General features: G+C 43.5%; 2 protein-coding genes across 2 annotated transcripts in view; both read right to left on the bottom strand.

Annotated features, from left to right (window-relative positions):
• The window catches only part of LOC108570964, a 117981-nt gene extending 112362 nt beyond the window's left edge, over nucleotides 1-5619 (bottom strand). Inside the window, exon 1 of the mRNA XM_017932902.1 lies at nucleotides 5056-5619. Within this exon, the coding sequence (XP_017788391.1) occupies nucleotides 5056-5612 (557 nt within the window). The 5' untranslated portion in view covers nucleotides 5613-5619. The remainder of the gene's footprint in view (nucleotides 1-5055) is intronic.
• Nucleotides 5620-8282: 2663 nt separating this feature from the next.
• LOC108570962 (bestrophin-4) lies at nucleotides 8283-13625 on the bottom strand. Its single transcript, XM_017932900.1, has 8 exons — nucleotides 13541-13625; nucleotides 11057-11377; nucleotides 10580-10913; nucleotides 10286-10510; nucleotides 9902-10200; nucleotides 9425-9645; nucleotides 9083-9344; nucleotides 8283-9001 (listed from the first exon to the last, which is right to left on the bottom strand). The coding sequence occupies exons 1-8, from the start codon at nucleotides 13609-13611 to the stop codon at nucleotides 8644-8646; spliced, it is 2091 nt and encodes a 696-aa protein (XP_017788389.1). The 5' UTR covers nucleotides 13612-13625; the 3' UTR covers nucleotides 8283-8643.
• Nucleotides 13626-16971: the final 3346 nt, after the last annotated feature.

Here is a 16971-nt window from a genome sequence, read left to right as displayed (position 1 = left end):
ATTAGAAGAGTCAATGCGCTATAACCCGTTCAAACGTAGCGTGGATATCGGAGAAAACTTATTTCTTTAATAAAAATAATAATAATAATAATAGGGTAAAGTTGCCTAATACGAGACCCATTTCTTAAAGAAGTCACAACTGTCGACTAAGAACACTTTTATTAAAATTCGTTACGTGAATGTACAGTTCGTAATAAAGTAAAAATTAAATCTATTTCTTCGGCACTTTGTACACTAAAAGAAAATTGGGTACCTAATATGAGACTCTTCTTATAATAGAAACTTCCGAGTAGCTTGGTTATTTAACGATACGCAACTGGTAAGCCTTAAACTCCATTGCATGCACTGTACAACAGTACAGTAAATTCTCTACAAGTGTCAGTCAGTTTGGATTCTACAAGTGTCATTATAGATGGTCCTACGCCTAGGCTGCGTTATTGCTGCGCCTATGTTATCTCGCCCGCTGTCAGTCAAGCATATAACGCTACACCACTGGGTTTCTTTTACAAGATTTCACGGCTGGACAATTCATAATAGAAAAATATAATTTCTTTAATTTTACTTTTTTTCATCTGAAATTTTTTTTAACATGTTGCTGAGATTTTTCTGATGAAAATGATATCAAACACGATATAATTTGAACAACATTTACTTATTAATATTTATTGAGTAATTAATTTAATGTCGGCCTACCTCCACGTAAAAAAAAATGTAGGGACGATTCTACAAGTGTCAGTCAAATGCAGGGCCGATTCTACAAGTGTCAGACAAACAGCAGGAAAATAAATGTTGTCAACTAAAAAAAAATTATAAAGCATAATACTATAATGCTATGCTTAAAATGTATTTTCTTGTGGCCGCCTGACAGCAACCTGTACATCTGGCGTGACAGTGAACGTGTTAATAAGTAAATATTGTTCACATTATGTCGTGTTTGATGTCATTTTCATCAGAAAAATCTCATCAATATGTAAGAGAAATTTCGGGATAAAAAAACGTAAAATTAAAAAAGTTGATATTTAAATCGCTTGGTTGCCTCGACTCACGTTTCATCCTTATCTTTATTCGCTGTCCTTGTCTACGTTCGGCAAACTACAAAGGCGGGCGCGAAACTCGAAAACGTAGTCCCTGACTCTACAAGTGTCAGGTTAGGTTCCTTGCCGACTGACACTTGTGGAGACATTACCGTATTTATGAAAATGATTAGAAACTTACTATTTTCGAGGTATTTGTAATTTAATCGAACCACTTGAAAAACTTTCATTTCAATCAAATTTCATATTTAATTTGACAATTAACGCGGTTAATTACGAAAGAAAACAGAGAATTCTGTAACGGAGATATGCTGGGGTCTCATATTAGGCTACTTTATCCTACATCTACAACTGGCCTCTTTTTGGGCCAACCAGCAGATTTGATGTAATCCGGTGTGACGTGCGCGAAGGGACATCCAGTGATGTTCCTTCAGTATTGCGTATATAAAGATTGTCAATTAGAAGTTATCAATTAGAAAGGTCTAATGGTTTTGTTCTTTCGAGTCTTCTGATTTCCCCTTCATTACCGATGAGAGAAGTAACTAGCTCGTTGGGGTGATTGACTAGCTTCTGTTTATGGGATGCAGCAAATTGCTGTGCTAGTTCGCGTACATATTTCATTCGGAGATCTTTACGTAACGTTTCATTGCTAACATACCACGGGGCTGATGTTATTGTTCTAAGAGCCTTATTTTGTAGCCTTTCAATGATATCGGTGTTTGATTTTTTAGCACAACCCCACAGTTGAATCCCGTGTGACCAAGAACGCGTTTCTTTCCGAAACTACTTTTTTCAAATTTCAGTTTACAGCGTCACTTTGTAAATATTCGACCGATTCCTGTCTACCTTTGCAGACTTTTGGGTGAATATCTCCTGAAGAGGGCAAACCACGAGAAATAACGAAATTGTTTACGTTAACGTGTTTAACTGCAGGATGAAGTGAAGAATTACGACGAAAATCGAAAGTTTTCGTTCAAACTGCCGCCATTTTCTCAATTTTCCAGTTATTTTCGCGAATTGAGATTTGCTCTCCGCGCGATTTCCTAGAGAACAAAACCTTCTCTTTGCTTTTCCTGTCTCAAATGAACAGGACAACATTTGACAAATGTTTAAACAATACCTTCGACAAACTTTCAGTTTTCATCACTAATCGTTCCTTCTTTACTCCACGAGTCTAAAAACCTAACCTCAAAATTTCAAAAGAACAAGCTTTCATATAAATTAGCGCCGATCGTTAATTTTCCATAATCACCGAAGCGACGAAATAATCCTCAAAACCGAAAAAAATTCCATTTCATTTTTCACACAAGAGCAGATACACCAGTTCAGCGGGAAAATCAAAGGTCATCCGTGATGATTGCCGGAGAACAGAACGTGACTCCGGAGTAGAATCGAAGAAGAAAGAAGATGGACGAGTTTGCTCGAGGGAAGTCAGTTCCTCCGAGCACCTTTTCATCGCGAGTTATCAGCGGTCACGTGTCCACGGACAGGCATCGATCGACGATGCCGTAATCCGGTAATGAACGAGTGGCGCGGTAAAAAGCGCGATCCAAGGTATTCCCCGGACGATCGTGAATCGTGATCGCCGCGTGACGCAATCGTCCGCCGTGCAGAACGAGCCTTCTTCGAGCAAAACTATCTTACAACCGTCCAACAGCCATTACACTTCTTCTCCGCCCTCTGCCGTTCGCGTTTCTAACGAAAAATCAGCGAAAAAGATGTAACATTGGGATAATCATCTCAACGCTCCACGTGAAAACAAATTATCGAATCGAGAGGTTTTCTCTGCTTGTGTATGTAATAGCCTTCCCATTGCCTTATTTTAAAACGAAGAATGTTTTTACACTTTGTCGTTGTAAATACAGAATGCTTTATTCAAAAATCGGTAACATATACGTTCGGACTGGAAAGGGGTTAGGAAAAAGAATGGCGGCTGGTATCTGGTGTCACGTGATCTGCGGCGACCAGTTCGAACGAATTTCGTTCGAACGACGACGACGACTCGTTCGACTAGTTTCCACGCTCGCCGATAAGACAAAAGCGACGAATTTATTTTACGACGGAAACTAACGACGCAGGGCAGCCACCTTCCAACTCTAGCCGGACATCCAGAATCGTTTTAATTTTACAGCGGTCAGGATTTATAATGCAATCTAACGATCGGACAGCTGGAGCAATTTCGATAAATTCTAACCGGTATACCGAATAGAGAAGGTATAAATTGTCGGAGTTAGATACGATTTAATCGACTTCCGGAAAAAGTCTATTTTCGCTAGAGAAGAATGAAAGAAAAAAGGCGCGAGGTTTATGTTTGAGTTAGATTTCTGGGTAAACCAGATAATCTTTATCGCAGCTTAAACTCAAATACGAGCGATTAAACCGAAGGAAAAAAAAACATTGTTGAGCGAGGATACGAGGTGTGATTTTGGTTGGTGAGAATCGTAGTCGGAATGAATTACGTCTGCATCCTAACGAATAGCACGCCACTTCCAGCGAGCGATAAACGCGACGACGAGTCGTTGGAACAGTGTTGAAAATACCGCTGGAAGAAATAAACCTGCTCCCTCGTGCGATAAACCATAACCTAAAATATTATCCGGCACGAAACTCCCGGTAGCTTTTCGATCTCCGCCTGAATGAAATTTACGTTGAAAATAATTACACGTGTAAATTTTCCTCTGTACGAATAAGCAGCGAGGAACGACGGAGAAAAAATAAACAGGAATCGAGCGGCAAGGTTAGGCGGGCAACGTGTAACGCTTTCCCCTAGGCTGGTTGAGAAAACGGGTAAACGGAAGTTTCGTCTGAACGGAAAAGATTGCCAGCCAGTGAGCGAGCGAGCGAGCGAGCGAGCGAGCGAGCACGAGAGGTACAATGGCGTGGTGGTTTAGCTTGAAAGGTAACGCGAAGTATTTTGTTGGTAAGAAACGCTCGAGTTTAGCAGTGTACCGCGGCAAAGAACCGTTAGGATAGTAAAGTTTTATTGCGTCCCCTTTTCCCGTCGAGAAGCGCACGCAAGCTAATCTCCGCGAAGAAAAGTGGAGAATACGGTGTATGTACGTTTTGGTACATGCGATTAGAAGCTTGTTTTACAGTCGCGAACAGTCGAGTCACGAAACGAGCGTTACACTTTTACGACGGTAGTGGTGGAAACGCGAAGGAAAACGAGGAGTCTCGAAGCTCCCGTGGGTAGCAACCGAATCGAGAAACGAAACGCTGCCTCTAGCGTGATAAGTTCGCGCGTAGGGCGAGGGCCAGACGGAGGGACGGAAGAGAAAAAGAGAGAGGGAGAGAGAGAGAGAAAAGGAAGCACCGAGTGGAAGAGGGAAGAGAGCGAGAGACAGAGAGGGAGGGAGCAAGTTGGCAGCATCTACGAACCTATAAACACGCCGCGCACACAGATCGAACGCAGCCACGGTTGTCGGTCTCGTAACCGCGGTACAACGACCCCTGGCCTGCTGTCGAACGCGCCTTCGCACTAATTGCGATACCCCAAGATTCGACCTACACACTCGTTCCTGGTCAACCATGTTTTTCTTGCCGTGGGAAAAGGTAGGTTCAATTAGGGACACGAGAAATTCGTCGTAGCCTTGTGTATTTGTTATATTACTTTCGCGTTCTTCCGTCGAATACAAGTGGCTCCTCCAGACGATACCGAGCGAACTTCCGAGAGAGAGAAAAACTGCTCCAAAAAAAAAACGCATCGTCCGAACGTAAACACTGCGTGGCTACACAACTCGACCGAATGCTCTTGCTCCGAGATTGTGTATTGTTATAAACGCGCGATGGCCTACGTTCCGCGCGACAAGGAAACGCAGAGTACAGATAGGAAGTAAACGATACGAATACGGGATGGTGTGTATAGATCGTGTGTATATACACGTACACGGAGCAAAGGCACACCACGCGTTTCTTTCTTTCTAGTCTCTCGGTTCGTTCCTTCTGTTACTCCCGGTCCGTTCCTCGAGGCGTTCGTCGAACCACGAGAGACAGAAGAGGAAAAGCTATCTCGCTCACTCACCTGTCAGAACTCTCGGAGCTGTCGTATCGATCGGCGCACCGCTTCTTGCCGCAAGGGCCAACGAGGGTGTCCTCGGCCGTCCTAACCTGTCCCTTGAAAGGGCTGCCCTGATGCCTGCCGGCGACGAGGCCATTTGCAGTAACACCAGCGGCACCAGCACCACCAGAAGCAGAAACAGCGGCAGCAGCACCAACACCACTACCACCATCACTACTACTACTACCATCACTAGCGATCCCGTCCGTCTTTCGCACCGCGTCCTCGTCCTCTCTGCTTGTCTCGCGGCTCGTATCGCATCCGAGACGACTATTCGGTTTTTCTAACGCTTGCTCTTCGTCCTCGTCCCCATCCCCCTCCTGGTGTTTGTGGACGTTGTCGTTCACGTTACCGCGGTTCAAACGACGACACTCGCTCATCTCGCTGCTCGTCGTCGTCACACGATCGTTCGGAGCACTCGCGTCGAGAAAAGCAGCGTCGACGGCCGCGGACCTCGACCGTCGACCGTCGCCGACCGAGGAGGCGGCATTGTCACCACCGCGCGTCGCGTGACCGGTCATCACGCCACCCTCGCCACCACTCGTACCATTATTATTATTACTACTACCGTTACCGTTACTATTACTATTAACGCTATTGCTCTCTTCCTTTTTTTTCACAGTCTTTGTTACTACATCGATCCGTACCACACCGCCACGACACTTTTTCGATACACCTTTCTTCTTCCCCGCGTTCACTGTATCGGTCTCCTCCTCTTCGTCTTCTTCGTCTTCTTCCTCCTCGTCGTCGTCGTACTCGTCGTAGTCGTCGCTGGTCGGTGACGTAAACGGAACAACGCACGTCGTGTCAACACTAATACCACTACCACTCTCGTTTTTACTAACGCGTTCGTTACCGTCCACCGCTTCGTTATCCTCGTGCTCCCGACGATGATAATGGTGATTATGATGGTGGTTATTGTTGTTGATATTACCGTTGCTGTTGTTATTATTACCGTTCGCGTTACTACCGGGATGCCGACGAGAAGGATGAGGATGGGTATGACAATTACGACGGAGAGGACGATGTTGTTGCCGATGATGTTGCTGAGGATGACTCTCGAGCACCGTGGCGTCTTCGTGGACGCGTCTCGCGATATCCTGGCCCGTGCTCAACGACGTAATCGAAGACGCCGCATCCTGACGTTTGTGTCTATCCCTGGTTAAACGAGAATCACTGTCCCCCAGGTCGGTGGCCGCGTCTTCCGCGGACGGACCGTCTGCCATCTTGTAAACGAATGCACTGCTGGCTGGCAGAGGCCCTATGGCACGAGCACGGGCCGCGCCACCGCTACCTCGCTTCTACGGCCCGGCACGGCTCACTTAACCCCTCTTTTCTTCACCGTACAAAACCACCGCCACCTCTCGCCGACGGCTACCCACTGACGGCCCCCACTACCGAACGCCGCCGACGCCTGCTCGCGAACATTGACGACGATGCCCGATTCTCTCCGAACTCACCCGAACACGCACGAACACCCTCATTTTTTTCTCCATTCCACCGACTCTCGCGACATCCTATGGCGCCTTTTTTATGCTAATCTTCGGCGGGAATTTTTAAACGAATTCTAATACAATTTTAGAATAATAACAATGATAAGGCTGTATCACGCGATAAATAAAATTGTGTGTAGAAATAATAAGAAGAAATTTCTTAATATAACCGATATTACAAAATGTAACAATTACGAAAATAATAGGGATAGTGGTCGTTTCTTTGGTTCAAAAATTGAAGAAATGAAACAACGAAAGTAGAGGAAAGTAAAGGTTTTAGCAACAAAGTTGTAAAGGGGGAGTAATGAAAATGTTGATTTGAATTAACTTACAGAAAGGACGAATTTCGGTATTTCGTAATACATAAAAGACATTTTGTGTTTGTTATTCACTCTTGTTTATTCAGAAAAAATTAATGTTTCTGATAGACATTCCAAGAAGGTAGTTGAATACTGTAATACTGTTAAACGAAACGCTTAACCGTGAGCACCATAAGATTTATTCGCGTCCTGGAATGTAATTCCAAAATGAAAGACACATTTTATCTAGCGTGAACTATGCACAGAGGCAGTAGCGAGTGTCAATTATGCTATGTAAGTGTAGGCCTTTATACATGCGTATTTACACGATATACATTATACTTGTCATTTTTACGACTATTCGTTTTGCTTTTGTTCCTCGTAGTATAAAATTGATTGGCGTGCTGTTTGATTCGAAGTTTTCACTAAACTTCTATTTTTCCTACATACGTTTTTACACATTGATTCGCGACTAGGCTACACTAGCTGAAGATGTGCGCGATACTGCAAATACAAGATACAAACGTAAGAAAAATATGAAATTAAAGTTATCCTGTGAATGTGCGATCACTTTATCGACTTTGTCATCGACCTAAATTTCCTTACGATTCCTGGAATGTGCGTGCTCGAACGCGTTTTGTCATACAAAAGCGCTAGTTTTTTTGAGCGTAACACCGATCGTGTATTATTCGAAACAATAGAAACTTAATTTACGTGACCTTATCATTGAAATGATAAAACAAATGTCAAGTAGCCACTTTTCCGATTGTATACGTATAGGCACAGGGCAGGCACTTTTAATATCCTTACAACAGTTGAAATTTGTAGAAAAATTTAAAGATCTCCTTCGTCCTTAACCTAACATTTTGAAGCCACGAAAATTAAATAAAAAAGAGAGGTTAATGTCACCTCCAGTTCTAGACTATCCTGCGCTATCTACTTACGTTTCTCATTTTTCATGCTAATATTTACTTTACGTAAAAAACGAGAGTTAAATAGTTATCCCTATTTTTTAGAAGCTTTCCGTTAATTTCGGATAACTTTGGTTCAACTAGAAACACTTGCTAAATACAGATGTATAAAATCCTTGAACTTTAAGGCGATGCAATCGATGACAACGTTTCCGTAATTATTGTCATTCTTCGATACGTACAACTTGAAGTGGGAGGTATACCGGTATATGTATAGCAAAACCACCATTTTAAATTTAGTGGCAATAATTTTCAACGTTTATACTTACGCGCGTAATCTTTGGATATATTACACCACCTATGCATAACCTTTATCTATCTTAGAAATTGTACAGAGCAATTGTATCAGAGTAAATTGAATTTTTATTTATATATTAGCAAAATATGAAAAAGATTTACAATACACGTAAAATTGCAACAGTCGCCAAAATATTCTAATCAATTTTACGTATACGTGATCGAAATTACGTTAAGTATTTTATCGTTCCCTGAACGGAATGTTTATAAACTGCTCCCATTAGCTCCATACACTTTCTTAACTTACGTCAATTATACTCAAACTTCACTTCGCTACTCGCCGCGTACTTCTTTCTACTTTCCGACAATTTTATCCTAATAGCAAGTTCGTATAATAACTTAATGGACGTTGATCGCCTGAATCGCTACACGTACTTCAATCACACGGTTGATCGGTAGTCTTCCTTACAAATATAATTTCTCTTAATCGTTTCTCTAATACTCGTTACACGTTCCAAGCTATACTTCAAAGAAAAACCATCGATGATTTTGCTAAAGACGATCGGTTTCGATGTTTTTTTTCTCGTCGTGATCCCCCTGTGACATGGACAAACGCGACGTATTCGCTAATTCTGCTAACAAAAGGTGCTCATTGTCCAAGGGGCTCCTCGATGTACCGCTAAGTAAATTATTCTGACCGCTGGTGCTCCTAGCTAATCTTCGTTCGATTCTATCGCGCCTCTGTTTCTCTCTTTCTGTCTTTAATTTCGTGAATTCGTCGTCGGAGTTAACACTCGTACACGAAGAACTTCTAGTGCTTATAAGATCGTCCGCCATGACACTGCTAACGTAACTCGACGCTGGCTCGTATGCGATGCTCGATCTTGCTGATTGCGTGGTACGCTGCGTCCTGGAATCCAAAGAATTTCACTTTGCAAGAAAGAGAAGCGATACAGGAAGAACATGTAAGAGGAAAATTGCAGCTATTAACCTTGACTCGGGCACGTATACTATGTCATTGCTACCGCCGTTACTTCCCTCCATTACTCCAGTTGCAGGAGCACTGGACGAAAATATTTCTCCGTTTCTCATATATTCCATACCAGGGACAGCGACGGGAGCACTGGGAGGCGGTGGTCCCGGGGAAAATATGCTCTGCACGTGAGGTTTCTTGTCCGATTTCATCGAAGTTAGAGTCATTTGCTCGTCTGCCTCTTCTTTGATTACTCCGATCCTCATCGAGCCACCTCCGACTATTTGTAATTATTTGTTAAACGTAGCCAAACAGCCAGGTACTCGAATGTCTATAAAAATGAAGAATTGTTAGACGTACCAACGGCTCGATTTTGCAACGAAGCAGCTGAACTCGATGTCGCCAGTCTTCCTGGGGTTTTGGTACCACTCGACGTGCCGCCATCTGGCCTATCTTCTTTGCTGAATAATCGTTTCAACACGCTAGTCACGCTGTTCACTCTCGTTAGGGAACCCCCCAAATTACTGGGAGTGGAACCCCCGCTCAGAGTGCGGTCCCGATTGCTCACTCTGCTAGCGCTTCTACAAATAAACACACACTTGCCGTTCCACAAAAATACTTTTCAACCGTTTCTCGACGTTCAACTGCTAGGCTAGCACAACGAATATACAAAAGCAAATATCATTACCTCGCTATTTTACCACTTTCGGTGGCACTCCTGGTCAAGCGTTACAGATATCAAGTTTTCAAATAAAAGTTTGATCGCGTTTAAAGCGAAGTAAAAGCGTTTACAAGGTAGCATTTACAAAGTGGCGTGCGAGATTCTTCGTGACCAACCTTGACATTCTGCCGGTCGCCGTGAAATGTATACCGGACGCAGCGTCGTCGGCCATATCGCTATGGAACTTCTGGTGATACTCCCCCGCCAGTTCGTCGATTCTGACCGAGGATGGTTGAAGTTCTTGCTGAGCCGCGGATAATTGAATTCCAGCCGTAGATGGTTGCGGGTGCTCCTCGCGGAAGGCCTGCGACGCAGCCGTGTAAGGAAGTTCCGTGGGGAAGATCTCGTCCCAATATTGATCACGAATTAATTCTGGATGCTCGTGATGCATCTCGTCAACGATGAGATAGCCAACCTTGGCGAGATAATTTATGAAAATTAGCAGGGAGGTGTATATCAAAAAGGAGATAACGGTATATAGTCTGCGTTAAGCGAGGTACTTGTAAATTTCTATCGATTATCCAGTTAACTTCGAAGTCGTCGTCGTCTTCGCCAAATGGGTTTATCAAGGTCTCCGCCACTTTCAACCAACCCATGTAGAAGAAGAACTGCAGCGTCGTAAATACTGGGAAATAGAGATCGATAGTCGACGTGGACGAATTCTGTACCCATTGTCGACCCATAACGCTCGTTAAAAAGTACGTATATACAGCCAACGTTACTACCTACAGAAAACAGACGTTAGATTCGAACACGTTGTACACGATTTCAGTGACTTTTCGAGAATCTCCTACCTGAGTGTAAACTAAAGGAACGCTAATGGTATCGTAGTGCATCAGGCTACCGCAGAGACCGCGAAACTTGTTTAGCTCGTCTATCAACGTTTTCACGGCGAAGTCGTCGCGAATGCGACCCTCCTTTCTCGCTCTAGTCACGATACTCGACGCCCATACGATCGGCAGCCAATGCTTGCTAGGCTTAGGGAACTTGGAGTTCAAACTCTGAAATATAACGAGCTCGTTCTCCAGTAGCAAACCGCTATCTACGAAATGTTCCAACGTCGGGAACCGTTTTTTCACGCGAGGTGAGACCATCGCCAATACCAGCGTCAGGCAAACGCACACGTACCTGAAACAAAAGCAAGCATCTTTTGTCGACGTAGCTTTATCTTCGTAGAACTGGAATAAAGGTTGAAACTACGCGCCTCTCCTTGACTTCGATCGAATATCTATTGTTACCGTTTTGTCGTGGCACAGAAAACTGTTGTATACCTGACGATGGTTCGACGCATTAGACGACCCCTCTCGTCGTTCCCATGAATAGTGGCCGACACAAAAACCGCGATTGAGTCTGGCCAGGGTATCACCATGTATTGATTCCACCATCTGGTCATGACAATACTAACGTAGAAACCCAAGACGAAAGACAACGGTATCAGATCGCTGTACTCGTTGCAGTAGGCCACCACAGCCTCGAAAATCTTCTTCTGGTCTTCGTTCAATATTAGTCGGTAGATACTCGACAGGGAGTAGTAGATAAAGAGGAATAGAGCTAGGTCCAGCCAGACGAGTTTGTATATGCTCGCTCGCCATCTGCAAAAAATGATACAATCAACTCTGTGACCCATTTGACGAACGAGATACTCTTCACCTTCCAACTCTCCTACATAGTCACAACCCACGGTCCATCTTCCCTAAACCCTACCCTATCTCTGTTAAATAAAGTTCTGTTTCTACGCAACGACGATCGAGACACCGTTTTCAGGACGTAAAGCCCGATACGGAGTCTACGAATCTCCTCAGCTTCCAGTTAGTTTATACATAAATATAGAACATTTCTGACAACTTTTCTCACCGATTTACCTTCGTTACACATTTTCCTAATGAACGTTATAGAATAGAGTGGTTGATGGAGTGGAAGAAAGCAAAAAAGATAGAATCAGAGACTCCGCCTCGGCAGTAGAGGATTTGGAGCAATCCGGGCATCACAGAACGAAAACCGTATTAACAGCGGATTAATTGTATCTGAAAATACCGCGAGATAAAGGAGATTTAGAATTTCATTCCTATCGTTGTACCGTGTTTTCACCAAAATAAACACGATAACGTTACTTAGCGCCTAAAGTGTTTTTTAAGTGCCTCGACGATAAGTATCCCAAGTCTTACGGAACGAAGCTCGATCGAGAGAATAACGTTCGAAGAGTTTCGAAAGACATACCGCCGGGAGATCCTCTCGTGTCCGACGTTTCTCTATCACGCGATATCCAGGCCCGAGGAATATAGGAATAGTTCGTAATTGAGCTATCCTTGAATTTGACAACTGGCGCAACAGAGTCTCCGCACAATTCTCCCTTGCCGCGGCCGCCGAGCGGAGCCTGTGTTTACCGGTTGAACACGCGACGACGTAAACCACGTCTCTGATACGGAGTGAAACGGGGGACGAACGCGGATCGATCCGTTAAGCTCGCGAATGAATTACGAGGGGGTCGATTTGCCGACTTTAGATACGGCCTACGCACGATTATGCCGTATTTTCGAGCGTGACGAGGAAATATTCTTAAGCGTGAAACGAGCGACAGCTAATGGCCTGTTGGATCGTTAACGAGCTTACGATTGTAACGAGTGAAAGAAAAGTACGCGACGTGAATACGTAATTTCGAAGACGTACTTAAGTTGTATTTTACTCTTAGGAGAGCTAATTATAGGTTAGGCGTAATTACATCGGGAGACCCTGAAAACTGAATGAAATTTATCGAAAGCGTTTGCCCTTTCTAAGGTTTCTCGTGGTTGTTAAATCAGTCGTCGACTGTGAGCAGAAGTGGACAAAAATGAGAAAGAGATGAGAGGCAAAAGGGCAGAAGAGCCGATGACAAACGCTTCTTTGAAAGACAAAGGAACGACACGCGCGGAATTCGGAGCACCGATCGCAGGCGCAAGGAGCTCGAAACGAGCCGCTTCCGAGCGTGGATACGGTGTAATTGATACAGCAGTAGAAGGGTCAACGACCAGGAAATACAACTGCAACGGAGAATCAATTGAAAAAGGAAAGAGAGAAAAAAATGGTAAACGTCGTTTATAGCTCGGTGCGGGATTTATTTGTTCAATTAGCAAAGCAAACACACCTCTTACGACGGGAACAATAATAAAATTCAAGCCTGGTAAACAGCGGTTGGTTACGCGAAACGCGTAAGCCCTTGATGGATTGCCCCTGTCGTTTAACGAATGCGACAAATACGGAGAAACGAACGATACGATCTTCCCGCTGACTTCACTCGATACGTTCTCCTCGAGAAGGCACGAGGCCTTCGAATGGTTATGCTTCCCCCTTTGGTATCCTTCGCGTGCACGTGACTCACGATTTACGTTAGAATTCTTCCGAGTTCGCGGTTACAGAATGACGGAAGTTAGTGGAAATACCGTTTAATAAGAATTTCGAGCCAGCGATAGCTGGCTAATTGGACCAATTTTCCGAATCCGCCGTATATGTACCAGCGCAGACTTCGATCTCCCTTGGAAATTGATCGTTCGCTGGTTAGTGAACGTTGTCTAATAAGTATCGAGTACGTATACGTTTGCGCTTCTCTTCGACCGAGGAGAAATATACCGTGATAATTATTTCAGCAAATCGTCATACTTATATATAGATGAAGTTACGAAGAAAAAAAAAATATATTCCACACCGACGACCTTTTCGTTAGCACACGCAAAAACGAACGTGTCGACTGAGCGAATCGAGCCCAGACCTAAAGCGCTTACCTTAGGAGTAATTTTAGAAAGCAACCGAGACCTCTGCAGGTAGCGACTTCGGCAGTGTAAGTGACCGTCATTTCTCACGATACACCTGCTGTGCAGAAGAAGTACGACATAACCAACTGCAGCTGCCTTAGATCCCGTCTACGTTCTTGCCAGTAAAGTACACACTCTCGCCCAGAGTCATCTCTTCCGACACGCGTGCCGCATCTCCTCTTCAAGCTCAGATCTTCTCTGACACCGAAACGAAACGATCACGGATAAGTATTAATTAAATTGCGCTCGAACTTATCTCCGGACTCTTCTCTCTCGACGTTAGACAGACAGACGAGAAGGCTGCGAAGGTCATCCTCGATGCGCTTTGCACAATGTCTCTCTGTCTCTCGCTCTCTTTTTCTCTGTCTTCTTCGTTACGATTACGTAATTCGTGGCAATCGCACGGCGACGAAAAACCAAGCTACTCAATGAAACTGCTTGCTTTCCGTTCGATTTGCCTCTCACCGGTTCTCTTACTCTTCCCCTTCGAGTACACTTCGATGAATGGACTCGTCTGTCGCTTGAAAGTAATATCGATGATTAACACGGCATCGATCCTACGAGAAACCTACTTTTGTACTTTGTTACGACTTTCTTTCAGTTAAAACGTTCCTATTTTCGTTCGTATAATAAAAATAGTTCAAGATTATTAAAATAATGTCGCGACACACGTGAAACACCTGGACGGTAGTACACTTATGCTAATTGAGAGCATTGATTTTTTTTTTTAAGTTTCTAGCACAGTTCTGATTCGTTCCCTATTACCGATAAGTCACAAGCACTTCACACCCCTTGGTCTAGACATCGATGCGTCCGATGTGGTTTCCAACGCGCGAAAGGCGTCCGCAATTCGTCTCCGTTTCTACGAACTCCACAGGTGGGTCCAAGAGTACCGACTACAGCGACAATCGGTGATCGTTATTACCGATGATTCACTGGCACTCGTAAAGTAAGTGCACAGTCGTCGTTTTATAGCCCCAGTTGCCGATACCACCCTTATCTCTTCGTACAAGGAAGCGATGAAACGGAAGAACAAGGATACACAAGTACTAATAAACAGTATATACCATACGTAACATTGTATTTAGAGCAACGAATCGTAACGCGATTGGCAAACCTAGACGATCGTTCTGATTTTTCTGGAACGCCGGGGACTGTTCTCCAATCAGATTGCACTGGTCCGACGAGCGTAATATCTTCGAAACGCTAATGAACGATGTCAAGCGGCCAAGCCTTTGTTGATCACTTCCGTTCTCGGTGCAATGACTCATTTTCGTTCTATATTTCATAGGCCGTATGTAGTGCGCGTTTTCTAACCGTTTCTAGCGACTACACAGATTACGGTAATCACGCGATTCGTAACCTTGCACGTGGATCGTTATTGGTAACCCGTTATCGTGCCGCCGTCCTGCTTTACATTCGAGCTCTCACACTTGTACGAGCACAAGTCTAAAGCTGTTTCGACCGATTTCTGAAAGACACAACGTCATTTACTTCCACGACTAATTACACGTAACTTCTATTGTTTACCCGCGCATAGATGCATCTACAGTTTTCGATAGCTATCGCGGTTTCTAATCGGCGAACACTTTTCAACACCGCTCACACAGAACTCACGTAGCAAGTTTTATTCTTTCTGTACTCGACAGCGTGATAACGTCGCAGATAGTCTTCTACAAGTGCCCCACTGTAGCACCAGTTTAAGGGTACACGCTGATAAATATTGCCAGTTCGATTTTATATTCAAATAGTTTCACTGTACGTATGTATTTATGGCCATTGACACACCTGTGTGTTTTGTAGTTATTACAAGCGAGCAACACATTCGCGCAAAATCTGTTGAAACCCCGGATAAGAAAGTTTCAGTTAAGAAAAAGCGTGCAAAATTCAGCTAGTATATATGTCAATTGCAACTCGTGGATAATATCTGTGCATTTGTTTCTCGCGTGATACTAATTGTCTCTCATGACACTATGCTAGAAATGCTGTTCCCGTTTGTGACTATCGTGGCGAGCACGTGTAGGTATATTACACAGTCATCCAGAGAAACCAGAATGACGCAGATGAGAAAGTATATAACATTCGTATACGACAAATTAATATTCCCAATTTGTCTTATTTATCGTGTTGTACACTGAATGACAAGCGATAGAACCAGAGCTGTCATCCGCTTGAGTATTACTCCCGGGCAAAAAACGTGACTGTTTAAGAAACTATAGAACAACCGTAAAAAAATTCCCGTACGTAACTCAAATGTGGGTAATTCGCTACATTTTTGCAATAATACACGCGCAGTTCTTAGTTGACGTACTGATCCTTTTTATTATCACGTGACCTCGCGATGGTGTTTTCCCCTGACTATACTAAAAGCAAGAGACATCTCATTAATCTTTTTAAAACTGGTCCGACGTGGTACGGGTCCAGTTATAGATCCCGTCCGGTGAAAGAACTTTAGTACCACATCTTCGAGGGGTACGAGACTTCGGGACAAAGGAGAAGATATCGAGGCTCGAACAACTCCTAAAATGTGTATGGTCCACTTGGTCCTTCTATCATATGCACGCTTCGTACGAAGAGATTCATTTCACAGAATTTCGAGCACAACTGGTCGCGAGTTTCCCGGACAACAGGCACAATCGCGATCCAATGAATCGTGCACACAAAATCCCGCCTACCTTTCGCAGAAGCAGTACTGAATATGTACTGATACAACCGTTGCCGCAGCACGCCAAAAGATCCCCCGTTACTCCACTTTCAGCCTTTCGATCCCATCCCCACCGTGACTTCACGTTTCCGCATCAGGCAGTGGTGCTCATTGAAAACTATTCATCTATAATTGTTTGCAAATTACTGAACAAACGCAAATCACAGATGAAACAATACTGCAACGAGAACATAAACGGACAATATTACCACGCTATGAATAAAATATAATTACAGTAAGCATTCGTATGCAAATAATCGATGCAGGAGTAATTTATGATTTGCAGGGATGTATAATAGTTAGGGGTTTGAAGAGTCCATCGTACGATTAGACAGTCACGCTTAAAAATATTGTACTAACAGTCAAAGTTGTGTCAATATTTGAAACACGTCATGAACAAAATTGTGGAAGCAAATATTGCAAATTGAAAACTGGAAATGAAGGTGATATTGTTCTCACGTGTCACATTACAGGATTGTAGGAGATAGCAGAAATATGATATAAATGAAACAATAGTGTTTATAGAACACTTGATTTTACTGGTAATCCCTCTATATATATATATATACACTCAATTTGTCTTAATCGTTTATCAAAATACTATATCAACACGTGCAACGTGTTGTCAACAAGATATTACGTTTAATAGAACCTCTATACTGGCAGATATTACATACGTTTCCAAAGTTACAATAAT

This window comes from Habropoda laboriosa, unplaced genomic scaffold, assembly GCF_001263275.1.
Source record: "Habropoda laboriosa isolate 0110345459 unplaced genomic scaffold, ASM126327v1 scaffold88, whole genome shotgun sequence".
Classification (NCBI taxonomy): Eukaryota; Metazoa; Arthropoda; class Insecta; order Hymenoptera; family Apidae; genus Habropoda; species Habropoda laboriosa.
The sequence above is the reverse complement of the archived record's forward strand: the minus strand, read 5'-3'. Positions and strand labels throughout refer to the sequence as shown.